The sequence below is a fragment of the Diadema setosum genome, chromosome 1, assembly GCF_964275005.1.
Source record: "Diadema setosum chromosome 1, eeDiaSeto1, whole genome shotgun sequence".
Taxonomy (NCBI): domain Eukaryota; kingdom Metazoa; phylum Echinodermata; class Echinoidea; order Diadematoida; family Diadematidae; genus Diadema; species Diadema setosum.
The window spans coordinates 8,474,128-8,496,676 of record NC_092685.1 but is presented as its reverse complement, the minus strand read 5'-3'; the positions used below and the strand labels follow the sequence as shown (position 1 = coordinate 8,496,676).

Here is a 22,549-nt window from a genome sequence, read left to right as displayed (position 1 = left end):
AAGTTTCTTATTTATTGATTGATTTTTCTTAGTTTGTCCCGTCTTCCTTATCGTTTTTCTTGTTTGCACTCTGTATCTCTCACTACATATTTCTACTTCTGTCTTATGAACCCAGGGTTTCTCAGTCAGAGGGTATCAGGTATCAAGCGTGATTTTGGTGTGGGTTGCCCCCCTCCCTCTCCCCCATGTTTCATCTTACCCATGGCCCCTTTCCCCCTGCACAGACACACAAACACATACATATACACTCACACAAATAATCTGTAAGCATTCTCTATTTTCATTTTCTACCTTTTTTTTTTTTCAGTTGCCATTATTCCTGTCCATATCTTTCCCCTGTAGCGTTCATTTCAGATGAAATTGTTTATGTTACTTTGCTTTTCTTTGTTGCCATCTTTTTTCTTCCACTCCTGTCTTTTTGCCCTGCTTTGTTCTGGCAAACTCTTGCCACTTAATTATTGGAGGCTTAATGACCTCTTTTCTATAATTTCCTCCATGAAATCTCTTTTGAGGCATTAAAAATAAAGGACTTTACTTAATTTATTTTCACCTCCTATTTTTCCAGTCTGCTTTCCTAATACACAATGCTCATTTTTTTTCCTTCCTTTTTTGTCTAATATCAACTTTATCTCCATTCCATTTGAGTGTCTCGTCATTGATCTAGCTCTACCCTCTATTCCTCTGACTTGTTTACATCTTGAATAATTTTTCTGTGATCCGTCCTGATCGATTTCTATTGTGTACCCTAAATTCCTTTTCTTTAGGAATTCCCCACCATAACCTTTAACCTCCCATTTGCTTGACCATGTTTTCAAACGATTTTCGATTCATCTGTTTCCATTCCATGCATTCTATCATTCATTGTGTCATCAACTTTAATCATTGTGAGATGTAGATGGGAAAACACCACTCTAATTGGTGTTTTTGAAGTACATGTAATCTCTAAAGTTCTGTTTCTCTCTCACTTTCTTGTTTTTATTGAAAGGTTTTATTGGTTGTTTTCTCTAACAAAAGGATATGTCTTTGTCCTTGTTTGGGATGTTGGAAAAACATGCAAGAAATGGATGCTAACTATGCTTGCAACAGAAACGATATTTTAATTGTAATTCAATTGCAAGCATGATCTTAAAGTTAACAGAGTTTAAACAAAAAGGAGCACAGTCTAAATTTTATTCCATTTTACCCCATCATCATACAAAATTTATTTACTTGTATGTCTACCATGAACATTTCAGTCTACACTCAACACTTCACACTCTTCCTCCCAGAATGCTGTGTTACAGTGTACATACATACAGTGTATACACCAATGCATGCACCATCACACATTGCACATGACATACACAGTGTATGCCTTGAAAACCATCAGCACAATACATTATTCCTGGATTTTAAAGAAAGGAGTGAAAACAGCAAAGAGCACAATGTTCCATTTAGCATGACTTGATGAGGAAAACATATTTCCATTTTAAGAATATACATGTATGGTGTACATCATACCGGCAGGTCTGAAATAGAGTGATTTCTGTTGCTTACAACTGGAATGGCAGTAGCCAATGAACTTAAAGCCTGTTAATAGCTGGAGCTCTACATGCACGGCCTGGATGCATGAATTTTTTGGTGCCAAAAGTCAACAAGGTTCTCTAGATATACTGTATATAGAAATGGACCAAACATATTATACTTAGTGTGAATGTCATACATGTGCACTCTTTCGAGTGATGTCATCAAGGGTAACAAAATACAACAGTGCATTCTCTGACATTCTGTTTTTATGCATACCATCCCCCTGTGTCACATTGATGTTGGGGAGTTACACATCATGTGCATTCACATTCGGATCCTGTGCCTGACATCTTAACAATTGGAATGTGGCAAATGTATATCACTATGATTTGTTTGGCATTTCCTATTGTTATCACATACAGCCGCAGTAATGCAGGATGAGGTAGAATGTGATGGCTGTACAAAGACATTCTTAGAGATGTAAACCCTGTAGTAAAAAAGTTTATCTTGTCTGTCGCAGTTCAATATGTCACACATACTGTAATCTGTGAAAATTTTGCCCCTTCACCTGACAAAAAAAATGTTCCAGTACCATCCTATTTTCTCTCCTGTTTGAAGAACGTAAAATCCTGTTAGCTTCTGATGTTCATTCACCTTTATTAATAATATTTTGATACACTTAAGGTGTTACAGGTCTGCTGTCACTAATTTGCAATCTTAGGTGGAAATATGTGCATTATATTGATCAAAAAGGAAATATTTTATGGACTTTGTATGAACCCACAATGGTAGAAGGGCACAATGTCCATGGCCTTGTTCACTAAAGATTGTGTAAACAGTATGTACTTTGGATTGTCATTGTCTGTTTTGTTTTGCGTTTTGTAATCAAAATTGATATAACAGAATGGGAAAGTTTTTTTCTTTCTTTGACATTGTATGCACATTTCCAACCCAACTTGACAGGAATGAATCAAACTTTATAAAGAGCTCTTTGCTTTGAGATCCATTGATATCACTGTTTTTACATTTTTATGAAGGACATGCTACAATGTAATTTCAGTGAGAGGAAAAAAGAGGCATGACATTCATGGAATGTTTCAGTTATTTTCTTTTTCAAGTGTCTTGACCTTGTCGGGTAGAATAAGAGTCAATCCTTTTCTAGTCCAGGAAAATTCTGTGAATAATCAACTATTTAAGCGTGTACAATAACCCTGTTGATATGCCTGGTATGAGCATGTACATGTATGTAATATACGAAATAATTGCGTGTATTCATATGACATGGAATTTACTGGTATTTTAATGTCAGGAGAAAGTGTATTTTTGTGAAAACTTTTGTTTTATCTTATTTTACACTTCTATTTTCTGCGTGGTCAGCTCTGTGGTCAAGCACAGCACGGAAGCCATCAAAAGCGGTCTGCTCATCTTCTTCCGCCACGCCTCAGAGGACCTCAGCGCCACCGTGGAGAATGTGAGGAACGGTGGCCGCTTCACCCACATCAAGTCGGCCCAGGTGTCCAAGCACAACCTAGCCATAAACTACGTGCCTGGAGTCCTGGTGCCAGTGCTGATCAGTCTCTTCCAGCACCTTGCCAGACACAACTATGGTGCCGACCTGCTCTGTGAGTCCTGCACCACCTTTCGTTTTGTTTTGTTTTGTTTTGTTTATATAAAGCTGTTTTTGATTTGTCTTTAGGAGGTCTTTTTTCTCTGAAAGAGGGGAGGCCTGGGATTTTTTTTTTTTAACTCCTCACCCTTGAAGGCATATAAGCTAGAAATGTCTTTGTTTGCATGTCTCTTGCATGAATTTTGTGAGGAGCCAAGATTGCCAAAAGTAGATTGAATACAAAAGTTTTTGGCTACACAATGCTTGCTTATGCAGTATATAACTTTTTCATGGTCTGTCATTTGAGAAAGTTTCATACCACATAATGTTTCTGGTTTTACAGTATATGAACCTTCATCTGTGCATCTTACATGTTTGTATTTCACTTTCAGACCTGCCAAGTCTCTCTGAAACTTTCAATTGATTTGATTTGATTTGATTTGATTTGATTTGAATTTATATCCACTTTGTGTTCACAAAAGTATGAAACAAACATACCTGATTTACAATGATTATTTCAATTATTACTGTACAATGACATTTTGTCAATTTTTCTGTACAAAAATTATCAAAACTATAATGCTTACAATGTCACTCGCCACAAAGGGTAGTAGTCAGAGGAACCAAAGTGGGGGAGCCTAAATCAAAAGCATAACTTGTATTACTGAAAAAGATTGTATGTGTTAGGAAAATTTCCATTCCTCTTCATGTCTAGATCTCTAAAGAGAACACAAGAATCTGCCATCATTTGGCCACTGAGATGCATGCAATGTACAGTCATCTCCAGACTGCTCTTTGGGATGCCTCTGATATTGATGTGGTAATGTGGGCAGTCCTACTGTTTATTCTTATCGTTTGTTTGTTTTTTTATTTGAATCACCAGTGGACCAGGTCCAGGTGTACTGCTTCAGGATTCTCAGCAATCTCTACACACTGGGAGCTGACCAGTCCCTCTATGTGAAGAAGTGAGTTCCATCGCTAGACCCACTGTGCTAGCTCTGCCCAGCAGTTAGTAATTAATGATAACAATAATGATAATAATAATAATGATAATGATAATAATGATGATGAATTAAATAATCAATGAATCAATCAGCAACTGAAGGATGTAATTCTTTCAATTAAGAATTGACATCTCACACAAGCAATCTGATGTGAAAAACAAAGCAAAAAAACCCACAAAAACAAAAACAAAACAAGACAAAACTGAAGCAGTTTAGTTGACATTAGCTCAATATGAGAGGATGTTTGAATAGAAGAAGATTGCATTTAAACTTGATAGGCCTGTACTATTGAGAAAATAACAGTCTCTCAGAAATGTGAGTTTTCATTACTCCTTGGACAAGTTTTGGAAACCCTTTTTTCTGTCTGTGTTCTAATATTGTGTGTTTCATGTTGGTCCCAACCGCTGTAACTCTCACACATATGTTTTTGCTGTGTCATAATAATATTATGTACAAAGTCATCTATTATTTTGCTGACTCATCAGATTATATTTCTTTTTCTGTTGTTATTGCAAGACCGTATTTCTGCATCAAAGTTTGATCAGTGTGATGTTACGGATAATTTTAACCCTACACTGTACATGTACAGTGTAGTCTGGCGAGTACATGCAGACACCAGCTGCAAGAATTGTTTTTTGAATGCTCTCTGAATAGCATACTTCAAGACATAGTGTTTATAATACAGTGGATAGGTGTGTGCACAGAAAAAAAAAAAAAAAATGTCGTGTATTGGCGGCATCAATCTTTTATTTGTACTTTTAACTCGTCTTTATTTCCATTTTTAGTGAAAATGAGGAGGCCAAGGATGTTGCAGAGAGGTAAAATTGAAGATGGGAGCAGGACATTAATTTGATTGCTGAGACAAATGAATATATTCCATTGCATTGTGCTGTGATATTCTTTACTAACAAACCAATATATATCTCCATTCTTCACGTTTTGCAACCATTGATATCACACTGGATTAGGGAATGATTCTCTTGAAAAGTATATTACAGTCAACCTCGCATAAGTCGAATCTATTTGGACTGAAGAAATAACTTCGACTTAGAGAAAATTTGACTTATGAGAGATTAAATTCGATAGGATACAAAGAGGAGGGACGTGAAAAGACCTTCGACTTAGGCGATTATTCGACTTATGCGAGGTTGACTTAAGAAAGGTTTACTGTATATATACATGTTTGCACATGCATGGTTTTCTCTTTTCTGTTGCAAAAAATCAACAGAAGTCTCTCATTACCTGAGGGAGTACATATTCTCTAAACTTTAGTTTCTGCCAAGTCATAAATACCAGAACTGTATTTCATTCCCCAAGGTTTTGGGTTGTGGCTACCTTCACACAACAGTGACTAATGTATGGTAGAAAGGGTCTCTGTCTGGACAAGATGTCTTATGCAGAGGCATTGTCATCTTCCTTCAGAAATGTCTTTCTTCTTTTCTTTTTTGTCTAGTGATTTCCGGCTTTAAATGAACCTTTTCTCTCAGGATGATGTGATTTTTGGCTTTAACTATTTTGTTCATCTCCTCTGCTGGATTGTAGATTGCTCAAATGATTTTGAACAGATTTTAGACATTATTTTTGTTTTGTTTTTTCCAGCAGGAAATTTGATTATTTCTTAGTACAATCACAGGATGAATTGAGCCTGATTAACAACAAAACCTCTCATAAAGCTGGGTGAAGGGAGTGTGCCTGTAACATCTGAGTTGGATTTGTGAAAGTCACATAATAACTTGCTTACACATGTTGATCCCAAAGGGCTGTCCACTTTGAAACAGCAAATCAGAAAATGCAGTGAAATGCAAATTAGAAATGTCAGATTAACAAAGATTCACACCTTCCCAACACATGATTCACAGTAGATACAGTATCATGTGTAATCATTGAAAGGTCTGTGCTGTTTCGCAGATCTGGCATACACTTCTATCAATAACCCATGAAATATAGATGCAGTGTTATGCAAAGAAGTATTGCAACCTTTCAATACGCTGTTTTGGGATAGAGATCTTTTGCTCTCTCAAAAGTTATTTTTAAGGCATTGCATAAGGGCAGAAGCAACATCCTGCCAAGAATGAGTTTTTTTTTAAATCCCCCAAAATTGTAACTCCATGTCACTTATCCATGATGGTTACACTTTCTGTCTTTATTACATCAAGTCCATAGGAGGAATTTTCCTGAAAAAAAAAAAAAAAAAAATTATCTGCTCATCATAAAATTGACACTTCTTACTTTCACTGCATAGCTGATATTAGAGACACATTAGACAGATATTCCCAAAAGTGAGGGAATAATAACAATGCCTAGAGCAATGTGAGCATAATCTGAAACACTTTTTCTTGACTGTTTTGGTTAGAATGGTTAGTGCAGTTAAAATTTTGCTGCAGTCACCAGACGAAAAAAAGAAAGAAAAAAGTGCAAACTGTGCTCTCAGCCACTTTAAAGGTAGGGAATCCCATTTGCATGCCTTAAATGAAGAGTTATATAAACACAGTGGTATGTTGAAGAGAGTATCATTTTAGAAACTCCCATAAAGTATTGAAAGTGGAAGGTAACATTTAGTACATTTTTATTGACCGTTAGATTTTGAATTGAATTATTTTCGGGGCTCACCGTAAATTCCAGTACATTACTAGGCTACCTTTGCAGACCCATGCACTGCATGTGTGCCCATCATGTATATTTTGTGAATAAAGTTCATCAAAACTTACAAACATTTCCATATACATTCTTGCCACACACTCTATATGTTATTACATCAGCTCTTATACTTTTAGATTTGTGTTTATAGATAAAAAATACAGAAGACTGCAACAAAAAGGCTTAAGTGTGGCTGACACACAGAACTACTGAGTAGTTGAGTTTTGTGTATTATTCAAATTGTAGATAACTGTTGACTTCCAAATTTCTCAGCAGTGGCCTAAACAAGTCCCCTGAGGTTCATATTAAATGTTTTGCTGCATTTTGGGAGTTCTGTAAAAGGTATCCCCTACCTGTAATGTGTAATGCAGTTTTGCTGAACATCTGGGATGCACTGCTGGAACAGAAGTTACACATGTAACTTTCACACCACACCTAAAATTGTATACTTACTGTAAAAGTGGATATTTTCACGCGAGTAAGATGAGTTTCGCGTGTTTTTAATTCCGCGGAATCAAGGCAGTAAGTACACGAATGGGAACATATGGCAGGCAAAAATATTCGCGTGCTTTTAATTTCGCGCTAGTTTCTGGTCGCGCGAAATGCGCAAAAATTTCAATACCACGAAAATTTCCACTTTTACAGTATTTGCTTATGATATTATCAGTCTCACTTACAGGTATAGTCTCAATTTTTCTGTTTATTTGTATACCCTTCGAGATAGATCTAAGTACTGCTACAATGAAGCTAACTGTTTTTTAACATTGATTGCTTATCTTGAGGGTAGATATGAATTACTATGAAATTTTGTTTCCTCACAAACATTTCTGTGTCAAATTTGGTAGGTCTTTGTATTCTATTTGTATCATTTGTATCATTGTGATATTCATATATCAAAGGCATTGAGTTTAGATTTTCACAGTACACCAGGGCTGTCATTATAAAATGTTATGAACAACTCCACTTCTGTTCATTACTCCCACATACAGTAGATGTACTGAGGAGGAAATTTGATGAAATCATATCACATTGAAATTTACAGGAGTTTTCATGTGAATATACATGTACCTACATGTATTTGAAACTTAAAAATCTAAGTCTCATCAAGTGTATGATAAGAGGGAAAGATGGGCCTGTACACATGCATCATTGTATGTCTGTTCATGTTTGTATACAAGTGTATGTACAAGTGATGTACATTGTATGTATGTTAGTAGGTATACATAGTATATGTGTATGTATGTATATGTAATGTACATGTATATGCAGATGATACATTGGATCGCAATGCCCTATAATGAAATGAGTCACGTTTTGTGACTGGAAAGTAAATTACACCAATTTTTGTGCATGTTATGCCTACAGCAGCATGGCTTAAAAGCTAAATGTGATGGGCAAATCTCATTAAACAAAATGAGAATTCTGAATCACACGCTTTATTGGAGCATTTTTATTTCCTTCATGATGGATCGTTAAGGCGAAGATTTGCATGTGAAAGGATGTAATATTCATAAGTGTCAAGCGACTTCATTGATTTAAGAAAAAAAACAACAAAATCAGATTTATTGTTTGAGATGTGTGTGTTTTTATTTCAGTGCATGTAGCTTTGTAGTTCTCAGCAGCTGTGGAAGTGTCATAATTTACAAGATAATATTGATTTTGATATAAGCAAAGAGGTATTTAATATATGCTTGGAGAGAAAAACAAGTATGTATGATTGTCTGAAAATGTTTGCAGCTTCAGCTTTCTCTGATTTACTGAAAACTTTCAGATTTGGAACATGTTGAAATGAATCTCTGTCAGTGGACACAAACAATGGAGAACATTACACTGCCAATGTCACAGAACAGTTTAGAATGCTAGATGTCTACAGCTGATTTTTTAGCAGAATTTGCTTTGAACACATTTTAGTGTTTTGAAGACAATAATTTGATCAGCTCTTTGGTATAGTCTCTTGCCAGCAGTATTTCCTGTAATTTTCTGTCACTGTCTAAACACTTGTTCTTGATCCTGGGTGTGCAGCAGCCATTGGTTTTGTAAATCAACTCAATGTATATGACAAAGTAATGATAATACGAAGTGGACATACATTCATCTTAAATTCAGATGAAGTAGATGCAGAGCAAGTCAAAATATCTCCGTTTTGTACTGTCAATTTCATTTAGATAAAGCCAAAGCAGATAGATAAAAGCAAAGCAGTAAGTTCAGGGAATGTCAATACAGGTCATTTGAAGAAAGAGACAAACTTCAGTATGGCATTCAGCTCAGAAATAACGAATTGGTATCTCCTGGCAGCATGGTGATTGTACTGTAAGGTGAAGATTTGATGGAGAACTTGCCCTTTTCTGTCGCAATATCAACTGCAGAAAGCTTTCACTGGCAATAATTACAGTGCAATTGAAGAATGCTCTGTAATGACTTCCTGGATTGTGCAACACGATGATCTGAGATTCTATTGTTCGTCACATTTTTCAGAATGAAGACCGCCGTTTTCTGCTTTGCTGGTGGCTTAATCCAAGAACGATCACTTTTTTTTTCTCATACAGGCTCTCCTAGTGGCAAGATAAATGATAATCGTTTTCACGCACAGCATGTTTAAATATCATGTATGTGAATGACTGTGTGAGTTTCTTTAAGTCTTCAAGCTGCATCAAAGAAATGTCTCTTTTGGGAATGAGCTTTTGATTATGCTTGAAAGTTTTAATGCCTTTAATAGTGTAGTAATTTTGCACCTGGATGAAGTGCTTTAGAGAGCAGTATTATTGTATAATCTGATCTCTGGGAAGCATATGATTTGTTACCAGGGGAGTTTGCACCTGAGAATGTGTGCCTTGGATACAAATGCTTTTATACAGTATAATGCTACAATGTATATGCACACTTCCAAACAGCACCAGTATGTCATAATTAGGCAGTACATTTTTGATAATGTGTGTTCACAATTAATCTCTACACTGTGAGTATTGCAAACCAGTATGATTTCCAAATGATACATACAATGTACATCAATCTCGTTTTACTTATTTGCCCGTCAATTGGTAGCGGCCGGCTCGTACCACTGATTTTACACTCTCTTTTCTTTTTCCTATTTCCTTTTTTTTTTGTAATGGGACCTTTTCTTTTTTTTTGTAATGGGACCTTTTCTTTGCAAATCTTTATAGGTATGTCTTATTTTACAAAACACTCTTTGACAGCTATTAAGGCTTTCATTTACTCATATCCTTTGATGTTTTCTCCATATTGCTGTGAAATAAGGGAAAAGCATTGCTATAATCTTTTTCTTCTACTGGGCTCCTGAAATGTCACCCGATCTGTAATGATGCTTTTCACCTTCATGTTGTGTGTGTTCAGACTTCGTCCAGCCATTGGTGAGCTCTTGGCGGCCTTTGCTGGTGCCTTCCCCGTGGCCTTCCTGGAGCCCCACCTCAACAAGAACAACCCAAACTCCCTCCTAGGACAAATTGAGCTCAAAGGCTCTACGGGAGAAGCCACAGGTACTGTAACTCTCCTCTCATACAAGGTTAATGAGGATTTCTGAAAGTTTGAGATGTAGAGAGAAAAACTGAAGTATCATATTTAGCTGTCCATTACTGTTCCCCACCCAACTTCTCTGTCCAAGAGATACTGACTATTGCTATCATGCAGTCATTAGCTGGATCTTTAACCCAAATGAATCTCTCAAGTTTGCAAGTCATTAAAGGCACACACTGTACTTTTCTTGCTGCAGTCAGAAAGATGTGGATAAGTTTTTAAAATCTAGCAGTCTCTGATGGTCACCATGTTACCATTTCTTTTTGGTCCACTACTCAGTAGGTTACCATTATGCTTGCTTTTTTGTCTTCTGTTTTCTTCTATGTGACTGTATATATATGCTTTCTAGCATCTACGGTATATCCTCTCATCTCAAATCATTTCGTGTAGAAAGACAAAAAAAAAAAGAGAAAGAATGGACAACTAGTATAATAAAGCAGTAGGGCTTGACTAAAATTGTATGTACATTTGACAAGAAAAGTGATAGGATAATTTTTTACATAGTAGTCCTTTGTTCTCCTGTTGTCCAGATGAACTCATCAAATTGGCAGCTGGGATCCCCACTCTGCCAGCTGTGGTGACCGAGATCGACAAGATGGCTACTTCTGGGGCCAAGTATGACCAGGCTCCACACGTCATAGAGGTCATTCTTCCCATGCTGTGCAGGTAAAGATCATCTTCACATTCCATCTTGAGTTAAGGAAGTTAATGCTCTTCGACCACATAGTGTTTTCTTCCATCAGTGAATACAGTGGTCAAAGGAGTTTCTTTTATTATTTGCTTCTAAAATTGAATAAGGCAGTATAGAGTCCCTACTCCTTTTGAGGGATAAGATGTCAAACAGCCAAATAGTGTTTCACTTCATGGAGAATGTGCCACAATTGTATGTTAAGTTGTTCCACATGTAAATTAATCATAGCCACTGCTTAATTGCAAGTGTTTTCATAGAAAGCAACTTACTGCTTTGTTAAAGTTTCCAGTAAATCCCTCCATTCTCATAATCTTGAGCTTCATGCAAACAATCTATATGGAGAGCTTGTTTTCAGCTTTTTGACCCATGATACAGCACAGTATTGCATGTTCATATCTCCAAGTGCTTTTTACAAACTACATATATGCTTTGATACGATCAACGTGACAAATCCAATTGAACTGAACTATCTGTAATCTGCAGTTACTTACACTACTGGTGGCAGCAGGGACCAGACAACATCTGTAGGAGACAAGGGTGAGTTATGTGTGGATCTTTCTGATCTTGGTCAGAAACTGGTTAGTATCAGCCAAGCAGTCATACCTACATGTTCTTTATAGTGTACAGTGTATGATATCAGCAAGATTGTTAGTCACATGTGTTTGAATACAGCAGTGTACTTTTGTTCTTCCATTTGCTTGCATGATAGAAATATACAAGAATATTCTTAATCAAATATGCATATTCTTGTCTTGCCCTTTTCTTTGTGACACTATAACAAAATATTGGAATTCAGTGTAAGTCGGGTTTACATGTATTTGCTTATTCATTTATTTTTGGATGGATGGACATGTGTTAACTCTGTTAATCACTGTTCATCACTGTTTACCTTTTGAATGGCAGCAACTACTGGACCATGGTGAACTCAGGCAATCTGAACAACACCCTTGGTAATGTCTTGACCCTCATCAAGAACAACCTTGGGTCAGAGAATGCCCCATGGATGACTCGAATTGCAGGTTAGCTGTGTCATGGATATGACTCTCCACCCCCTAGATCTGTCTACAACATCACAAATCCTTCATACATGTAGTAGCTCTTGAAAATGCTGTACATCCCATCATCACACATGCCTCCTCCATGAGGGTTTGATTTAAATCCTCACATCTACATCTCAAGTTTACGTGTATCTGCAGTACTTTTATGTAGAATTTATGATGTGTTTGACTTTTGCCGCAAATATTTTCCAGTTTATTTGAGTCCTGTGTACCTGTTTGCATTCATTTGCAAGAATATTCTGTAGAATTCTTATCAGAGAGCCTTATGTTTAATATCTGTTTGGATCTTGTATTTTGTCATGACATGCACTTCATTTTTCTGCCTTTAACTTCTCACTTCGCCACCTTAGCCACAGCACAACCCATCCTGAACGATGCCCAGCCGGAGCTGCTGAAAACTCACTTCCTTCCCGTGGTGGAGAAACTGGATGAGAGAACGGCCAAGGTATTCAAGGCAGAGGAGGATCTAAAGAAGGACTACCCCATGGGTGGACAGGAAATGGAGGAGGCAGAGTATGCCATCCTTGAGGTCAGTGAACTCTGTCTTAGAGATCTTCTGAATTCCGTCGTGACTAACAAAAGTTGCAAGAAGGAAGTCATATGTCACAGTGATATCATAGTCTTGGATAATGCTAGGTTTGCATTGAGCTCCTGATGTCCACAGCAGCCAGAATGATAGATACCTTGCATGTATGCTTTTATGTTGAAGTCTTGAATAAGTACTTACTATGGACAAACTATAACAGTGTTGTACTGAACACATTTATTGAAAGCTCTAGTTTGTTGCACTTTTTTGCAATCCTTCACTTCAGAAACCATGTACATATACATCTTGGATTACCATTTGCTTTTTTCTAGCAAGGAGAGTGCCATGTACACACAGAATTGTTTATATGCATCCATACTAGGTAATTCAGTCATGCCAAAATTGGCAGTAGAATAAGGTTATTTAGAATGATTTGACAAGATTAATGATTGTGGTTGAAAGGAATTCCATTGTGAGTTAACCTCCAATTCAGTGCAGGTTAGAACTTTTAAATCAATGTTGATAGCATCTGTTTTGTAAGCTTTACTCTTCTTGTTATGTATGAAGGGGACAGATGTGATGTATCTTTTCATCATACTTTTTCATCCACAGGACTATCACCTCATCGTTAGAGATCTGTATGCTTTCTACCCCTTGCTCATCAAGTTTGTTGATTCACAGAGGTACATGTAATCCATGTATTCTGTCTATGTATGTGTGTGTGAGAGATGGAGGAAAGGTTGTGCATATTTGCATGAACGTGTGTGAGTGTGAGTGATATTTTGCATACACACTTTAGAACTATTATCACCTCCGGACAATGATTATCAGTGTGACTGAATGCGCGTTAAAGATGCTTGTGAAATGGGTCGACATGAGCAGGGATGTAAGAGTCCATTATGTTGAAAACAACAAAAATGTAGGTGTTCTTGCCTGATGAGACCCATACCTACTGTATCATATTTCCGATGGATTCTAGTGGTTGAAAGTTACAATAGTGGCAAAACAAATAAACAAACTTGTTATCTTATGAAGTCACACATAAAGTCTTTGTACATTTTCAGTCAAGATTGTGGTCATCTCTGCATTTAAACTATGTTTGCATGTTTGAGGTATGAGTAATGTGATGCATACATTGTAGTTGTGTATGTGAATGTTATTAATGCCATATATAGTGCCAATAATGCTCATGAGTAGCTCTTCTTACAGCTTGTATGCATCAACATCTCCTCCTTAAATACAGGGCTCAGTGGCTAAAATCTCCCACACTGGAAGCAGAGAAACTATACTACAAGGTAGCTGCCGTCTTCAACTCCTGGGCAAAATCAGCAGTAAGTATTTCTCTGTATTTGTGTAGAGTCTGTTTCCCTGTCTTGCAGTGTGTTTGACTCTGAAGACTTAAGCAACCAGCTCTATAACCCCCGTTTCACATTTTATATGATTTGCTTAACTTTAAGGGAAATCAATCAATTTGTAATATTGAATGTTTGCATAACATTGTTTTTGGTAGGGGAAAAAATAGATAGGATAATGTTTGTGAGATTACAGAGTCAGATGAGAGATAGTAGCCATATGATATATTCTTTCCTCTTGGACACATGCAGAATAAAAGTACAATTGTATTTGGTGAGAAATGCTGACATTCAAGTCCTGACTGTCAAAATTTGTCCCTAGCAAGGTCCTGTTATGTTAAACTCAAGCCCAAATGATTTCAAAATGCTGTAAGTTCACTTTGTAATGTTTGATATATTACAATAATATTATAAAAATCATTAACTTTGCCAGAACTTCCGTCGTGAGGAGCAGAACTACGTGGCTCAGACAGAGGTGGACAGCTCCTCTGTTCTAGCCTCTGCCATGTCCAAGTCCAGCAGTGGTGGGGGCTCACTCGGGGGCGGAATGAGCCCACCCGGGGAGCCCCCGAAGCCGATGTCGACCACGCCCAAACGTCCGGACGGTCAGCAGGGCAGCCCTCCCAGTCTCATCCTAGCCGCCCTGAAGCGGCTGCTGCCCATTGGCATGAATCAGTACGGAGCCCGGGAACAAGAGCTAGTCCAGCAGGCCAAACTCAGATACGGACAGGTGGGTGGAGAAGCTCGCCTGCTAAAAATGTCACCAGGAGGGATGGACCTCCAAGATATGGGAAATAGAAAAAGGCATACATACATTGTCTATTAAAGCTTTTCCTCCAAGCTGTTTGGTAATGAAAGTTGAGATATATGATTGACTTTTCTGTCTTTTCCAGGTTTCCCTAGTGTTTTTGTTTTCCTTTTTTTTTAAGATTTCAGAAAGAAAAAGTGATTTATCTGTTGACAATGTATTCGTACCATTGTAGCAAGGTGTGCATACTGACTTTTTGTATCTTTCTTCCTCTTATTGTGTCTTTGCTGCTGTGCAATTTCAAACGCTCATTCATTAAGACATTCACATTTTGAATTATATTTTCAGCGAAACACACTTGAATCATGGCAAAAATGCCTTGGATGTCCATAGTGCTAGGTATGCCAGAGCCTCTGCCAATTTTTATTGTAGAAAAGTTAATTATTTCTAGTCCTGGCAGTCTGAGGTCAATATGGCAACCTCGTATCAACAGTCTTTAAAGCTGTACTCTACCACCACAACAGCAAATAACAAATGGAAGATTAGCCAAGTATACTGTACCATGACATCTGGATTACTGTTTGGAATATCTTAAGGTTACTAGTACTTTGGATGAATTTCATCATTTGCAGAAAGAGACGGACAAGGAGGTGCGGGACTTCCTCTTCCAGCAGCTTCATCTGCACGAGAAAGAAAAGGTGGAGGACATGGCCCGCATGAAGGCTATCGAGGATGCCTACCTCTCATCATCCTCACCAACATCAACTCCATCTTCACCTCCATCATCATCCTCCTCATCAACAAGAACACATGTTACTGGCACTGCACCGGGCTCTACCGCCCACACCACTGCTGTTGCCTCCGCTAGTGGCACCGCACCCACCACCACCACCACCACCACCAATACCAATACCAACACCAACACTGCTGCTAGTGCAACCACTTCCTCCTCCTCCTACTCCTCTTCCACCTCCGCTTCCTCTCCGCAAGGCTCGGTAGAGAGCCGCGGGTCCGCGCCGGCACGCTCCGGCACGTGGAGGCAGTCCGAGGCTGCCTGGCAGTCGGCCGCCACCCGTGTCACCGCTGCCCGCATCACTGCAAGTTTCACTAGTTGTTCACTTCTTTAGAGTCTGCCTGTCTCGTGTGGTGGTTGTCTCTCTCTCTCTCTCTCTCCCTGTTTCTCTCAGTCCCACATTGCTGTCATGGGGCACATGTTCAAGCCAAAGTAGCATCCTGTAAATCTTATAGGACTGTCATGTATTAATCTAATCATATGTTTTGCAAAACATGTACAGAACATGAACAGATAAAAAAGAAGTGTCCAGTAAACTGTCTTCTATTAATGAATTTGTTTTTGCTAGGATGTGCAATTCTTAATCTCCTTAGTAATTACTAAAATCTATCCTTAGAATTCAACCTGGAATAATAAGTGTCCACATTTTTAGTCCTGTCCATAAGAAAGAAAGACATTTTTGTCTGTAGCTTTCAAATTTACTACCTGTATGGACACATCATTATGTTATACAAACATTTGAAAATAAAAGAGATAGACAAATGATTACCATACATGTAGATATCAATATGCCCTCACCTTTAAAATTCTTTACCAAGACAAAAGAAAAATAATATTCAACCTCTTTGTCATTCCTTTTGCATATTCATTTCACACTTGAATGTCTTTCAAAGGCAGCTATTGATTCTTCTTCTTTTATTTGTCATAAACCTCACCCATTCTCTATTTTTCAATCATACCACTTTTTCCCGACGAAGCTGTGGTAAGATACTTCAGCCCCACACTTGTAGTTAGCTCCTACTTAGTGATAATATCAACAAACTATACCCTTAATAACGGCAAGTAATAGTTTCATAACATCCTGCTTACCTGCAGTACATTCAATTACTTACTGTAAAGTTGACTATTCTGCAAGAATCTAATATCTGCAAATTGTCTAAATATCAAAACTCTTTGTCCGTATCCATATGTGCTGTAGTATGGTATATAAGTAGGTGCATTGGTCTTCCAGCAGTACTAATATTAATATTTAAAAAATGTAACAAATATCACTTTATTCATTTCTGGTCAGTTTTCGTCTGTTTACATTTGTTAAATATCACTTTAGGTACAAAGATATTCATCGTTAGTTTTATAGAATAGCCAGGATACTAATAAATTTTCATCAAATCATATGCCACTCCCGAAGTAGCCAGTAAATTTTAAGAGCCCCAGGAACGTTTGAGGAAAATTAATGGCTAAAATGTCCACATTGATGTTTTCATCAAGAAGCATGCAAGGAAGGAATTCTCATTTCTTTCATCCAGTAGCTCTTCTTGACTTTCAGGTTGTTTGTATGATTGGGGTACTACTGAGTCCAATCTAATCGTATCTGGCCAAGCTTGTGAGGTAACACATCATATTTTTGCTTTGTTTGTCCCTTTAAGACAGAGTTGGTTTTCAGGAAGTTAATTTTTTTACTTTAGGTCATGAGGACCCCCTCTAGAATTATCATCATTTGAGAAAAAAACATCTATAAGACACCTTTACTTTGTTTTTGATAAGATGACAACTTAAATAGTAATTACCAGTCAAAAGGAATGAAAGAAACAAAGATTTTTACATCTCGCTAGTTGACATTAGCAGCCCCCAATTTTGTCTCTTCACGTATTACTCATCAGTATATCAGGCGAGAAAACAATACAGAAGCACTCAATTTCAGGGTGGGAAAAAAAATCTTCTTCCCTGTGATCGTAAAAAATTGGAGAGCTTTTGTAGTGGGATGCTTCAAAGTTGATAGGCATCAGAGGAGACAACGCCACCTTGTGGTTGAGAGCTGCCAACAGCACTGCACTGCTGTGAAATTTCACATGCACGCAACAAACATAACTCCATTCCATGTCCACATTGACTCTGGGAAGAAATGTCAGATATATGGAGTAAAAATCAAACAAAAGGAACAGTAACAGTTCTACCAAAACTGAACAAAACAGTACGTTGATAGAATTCAGAATTTTTCATGTTTTCAAGAAACATTGTTACATGGTATTTGGTTTGTACATTAAAATGTTATAAAGAATCATCTTTATCATTATTTTTTTGCAATTAAATCCCTCCCACATGAGTGTTCATTGCGTTTAATAGTCAGTGCAACCTCCGTGTCTAATAAATCTAATGAGAATGATATTTCTTCTTGGAATTCATTCCAAGAAAGGAAAGACACTGAAGATTTGTGTGCAACTCACTTGAGAGACCTTTTAAATACCAGTATAACTGACATGAAAAGATGTAACTCCTTGAAATGTCAAAACTTTCTTACTCCTCTGTTTGATTTAGATAAAGCTTTGACTGTTTGCATAGTTTTGCTCTATGCATCGAAGTCAACGTAAACATGGAGTGCAGTATCATATGAAAGGCATGACCCTCTTTTGCACAGCATTGTTGTAAATCTTCGAAAGAGACAGGTTTGTGGCACTCTGAAAATAATCTCTTGTCCAGGAAAGACAATTTGAGCCCGGACCAGTTGAAGTCGTCATATAGCATAGCCAGCACTCACTGATTAGTTGCCTTACCTTCATTTATGTAACAACGCGAAGTGACCCTGACTTCTGAAAGGGCAAGAAACTCAAATGTTATAGCCATTTCCTTCTCAATCTGCTGGTCCATCAACCCGTTGAGGATGGACTGATTTTGCTACAGCATGCATTTCCCGTAGACACTTGCCCAAGTATACTCGGGACTCGTCCTCAATGGGTTAAGGGGCTTTCACACTGCGTAAAGTTGCTGCGTAAAGTTGTACTGACTACGTCAAAAACAGCTGCCTTCTCATGGGAAAAATTTTTAATGAAAGCAAGCAATTGCAAGAATGAGAAATTGAAGTGTTTGGGTAAATCCTTGAATCTAGCTCATAGGATTTTTTGTCCAACTGGCATATGGTAGCATACTGTTGTGCAGACATTGGTGTACAGTATCATAGTGTTGCGTACTGGTGCAGAGCACAGGCATGGTGTACAGTAGAGTAGCATTGCATAGACTTTGCATATACAGTGTAAACTGCATATTTTTGCATCCTGTGTTTTACATCTAAAGTATGTGTTCAAAATTTACCGTGTTTATTTATTTATTTATTTTTTGGCGTACTCCTTTGTGTTGCTCAGCGTATTGTTACACTGTACATACATTGTAGGTTGGTGTGGGCACAGCGTATGGTACAGTTTAAGCTCAACGTAGTCGCTACACAACACTGTGCAGCTCTATGGGAGCCTGATGCGAAAACTTCTTTAGGCAGAAACAATCTGAAAAAAATTAATCCATTATATGTAATGTAGCAACCATATTTGCCGTGTTTCATATATTATGGCAGATTACCAAATATTGCAGGCTATGGATTTAGTCATGTTGTGTGCTGATACCAATGTTTATTAGAAAAAAGCAACATAAAAACACCCAAAACAACCCAGTGCCCCTCCAAAAAACAAAACACAAAAAGCAAACACAGAAATAAGTCTGTGCACTAAAAGAGTCCGTGAATGAGGGCTAATGTCTTTCTAGAGCCACAATTTGCATGCTAGAATGCTGCATTGCTGTGAAATTTCCAGTATGGCAAGCTGTTTGCATCTCAAGGTATACAAGGCTACAGTGATCATTTCTTGATGGCTGCCCTCCTTCATTTCCTGTCCCTCCCCCTCCCCTCATGATTCTACTGAGAATTAATATCATATCATCATCTTGGGATTGTGGGAACTAAAATATCTTGTCCTTTGTGCTTTGGGTGCCATGGGTTTTGATGTTTATCCACCCCCCCAAAAAAACAAACAAACAAACAAACAAAAAAAAACCTAAAAATAAAACAAAAATAAAACAAAAACAAAACAAAAACAAAACAAACCAACAACAATAACCACCTCAGAATTTCCCAGCTTTTTGTATTTCTCAAGAAAGTTCTTTGATGCTGTAAAACCTCAAGTTAGGTTCATGTGTATTGTTTTGGACCATGTTCATAGCCATGCTAAACTGTGTTATGACAATGATTAAAAATTTCATGACTGAAAAACATACTTTACAGGACAGCTCCCCGCCCCCCCCCCCCTTTGTAGTATGAGTACTTTGTTTGTTACTGTTGGTATATCTTATTCGTAATGTCCGTGAGGTATGGATTGTTTCTCTATGTGTGAAATGTAATTTCTGATAGCTGAGTTTGCACCGTTTGTCTTGAATTGAAGTGAAGGAGAAAATACCTTGTCTGTGGATATATTCAGTTTATTGATTGAGTGAAATTATTGAACCCTAGTGTCCCATAGTATGCCAACTTTTTATACCCAGTGTCATGTGTACTTTCTATAAACACCAAGTATATTGTATTGGCACATACAGTAGATGATAAATTGGTAGTGATTGAATATATTTTACTGGTTTATCATATATGTTCCTTGTGTGGCATATTTTTTTTTATGACCCACAGTAAAAGAACTCCCATAGTCCCAATATACCCAATGTATGTTTTTGAATTTTATTTTATACAATCACTAGTACACATATGCCCCTGCCCTACAATGTATATGACCATCCAGTGTAGTAGACATGATTAAGGCAGCTTCCCAACACTTTACTTTTCATCATCTGAAATACAATGCAAATATTTGCCATATATTTTGTGCCTGTGGTCTTTGGTTTTCATAGCATGAAGTTCACAGAGTCTGATCTGTAGTAAGTGCTAACCATGTTATATCCCTTATGCAGTCAGAAGTCATACAGTTGAACCTCTCCTATCCGGCCTCCCTTTATCCGGATCTCTCTATTATACGGACGCAATCTCGCCGTGATTTTTTTTTTTTTTGGCATGCCTTTTTTTTTAGTAATTACGGGAGGAAAGGGGGATTCCCAACTCCTTGTTGAGAACTCCTACACAAACACACATGAATTACATATTACTTCCAACATTAACATACACCTCTATTTTGGGGTCTGTTACTGAGTGTAACAATGAAAAGGTTGCAGTATACACATTACTACATGTGGTACTACAATGGGCTACATCAATACATGTGTATGTATATGTACATGTATAAAGCATTGAGTCTCCCGTATCCGGCCAAATCCCTTATCCGGATGAGCCCCGGTCCCGACTTGTCCGGATATGAGAGGTTCAACTGTATATCAGAAGCTCATCATTAATGAATCTGCATTAATATTGCAAGAATTCAGCAAATATATACCGTTAAAATGCTTTCTTAATCTAATGTTTTTTAACTGCTATGATAACTCCCATCTTTTTCGCTTAATGATAAACTTTCACTGCACATTCTTCTATCCACTGCAAATAGACTTTTGAAACCATGCACACATTCATGATCAGTGAACATATCATTCAAAGCAATTTCCTCTCACAGTATATGAGACATCCTCTGTCATCTTTTGAATGGTATTAAGTATATATTGTATATAAATGATGAACTGATAGTAATGTCCACAAGGCACAGTGCCAAAACTAGATGTTTATAAAGAATGAATAGTCACAGATAAAGGAAAATAAAAATAAACAGTTTTGTTGAAATATGAAAGCAAGAGTGGGCCAGATTTTTAGGTAAGGAAATCAGGTTTCAATGCACTTTGAGGAACAGGGATACTCGTACCTGCAGGAAAGACTTTTTTAATCGCTTGATGTGGAATTACACAAATCCTTCTTTGACTACCAGTCTTGATGGATTTTTGCCATACATTCATGAAGCTGTTTGTATTCTTACATCCAGCTACATGTGTACTGTCAATCTGTTTTTCACAAAATGTTCGCACAGTAGCATATTTGATGTGTCTTATGAATGAATCACTTGATGAACTTGGTTGAATCCAGCATGTCAAACTGTCAGGCTAATTTTAATGATATTTGTTGACCATTTTATGTTTGGAAACAATAGCAAACAGACTCCAAGGGATGGCAGAGGCACCTCTACAACAAAATGGCCGCCTCCAAGCTGGTGCAGATCGTTGAGCTGACCAAGGACAAGGTGGTGGAACGCATCATGAACATGGCGCAGGTTCTCCATCGACTTCACCAGGTGAGGGAGCAGCTGGCACTCCTTAAAGGGCTTTAAGATTTTTTGATGCAAGTCATATGAGAAGGCCTCTGTGATTGCTTGGCACTGTACACAAGTCTACATCTACCCTCTTATTGTATGTTTGGATACAATCAATGTTTTAAGTCAACTTTTAATACATCTACCTCACTATAGTAGTTAAGGGGGAATAAAAAAAACCCGCCTTTCTCATTCAAAATGCATAAGTTTGTTGTTCCCTACCTTCCCTTTACAAAGAGGTATAGTAGCCCTACTACATATCGACCACCCTTATTGAAACCGACCGCGTATAATTCGCGCACTGAACACTTAATACGCACTTCTCTGCGCGCAAAGCACATAAAAATGGATTGGCTTTGAATGTAGATTAGGATGGTGTGGGAAAACGCGATAATTCACTCTTCATTAATGGTTTTAATCAAGGACAAAATTTCGAATGAATATTTTCACCGAATCGTAATGACAGCACAATGTAATGTCTATGGAAGTTTCTAAAAGGCTTCTAAAAAGCTTCGTACAACACGGTGTTCAATACAACTCGGTTTACGTGCATTGTCAATGCAAAATCAGCGGTCGATCCTAAAAACGCGATTTACCGCGGGGAGCTGAAACGAGGCCACGCAAGTTCATCGGCGATATTTTTGCACTGAAACTTCGAATCGAAAAGGGAACAACGGCATTTGATAGAGCTGGATTTTCTCAATCACGTAGGTCAAGTTTTTTACGTGAATTTCAGTGTTAAATATTCTTATCAAGCAAATAAACATTAGGCGGTCGATTAGTAGTAGGTCCAACCCTACATGTAATGTTTGGTGTAACATTTAA

The 22,549-nt window shown here is 37.6% G+C and overlaps 1 protein-coding gene across 1 annotated transcript in view; it reads left to right on the top strand.

The window, feature by feature from the left end:
• Nucleotides 1-22,549, top strand: part of LOC140235243 (ryanodine receptor 2-like) — a 125,646-nt gene that overhangs the window by 16,506 nt on the left and 86,591 nt on the right. Inside the window, exons 13-24 of the mRNA XM_072315278.1 lie at nucleotides 2,884-3,128; nucleotides 3,996-4,077; nucleotides 10,105-10,247; nucleotides 10,815-10,950; nucleotides 11,459-11,512; nucleotides 11,879-11,994; nucleotides 12,384-12,562; nucleotides 13,172-13,242; nucleotides 13,803-13,890; nucleotides 14,345-14,641; nucleotides 15,292-15,756; nucleotides 21,566-21,706. Of these exons, the coding sequence (XP_072171379.1) occupies nucleotides 2,884-3,128; nucleotides 3,996-4,077; nucleotides 10,105-10,247; nucleotides 10,815-10,950; nucleotides 11,459-11,512; nucleotides 11,879-11,994; nucleotides 12,384-12,562; nucleotides 13,172-13,242; nucleotides 13,803-13,890; nucleotides 14,345-14,641; nucleotides 15,292-15,756; nucleotides 21,566-21,706 (2,017 nt within the window). The remainder of the gene's footprint in view (nucleotides 1-2,883; nucleotides 3,129-3,995; nucleotides 4,078-10,104; nucleotides 10,248-10,814; nucleotides 10,951-11,458; nucleotides 11,513-11,878; nucleotides 11,995-12,383; nucleotides 12,563-13,171; nucleotides 13,243-13,802; nucleotides 13,891-14,344; nucleotides 14,642-15,291; nucleotides 15,757-21,565; nucleotides 21,707-22,549) is intronic.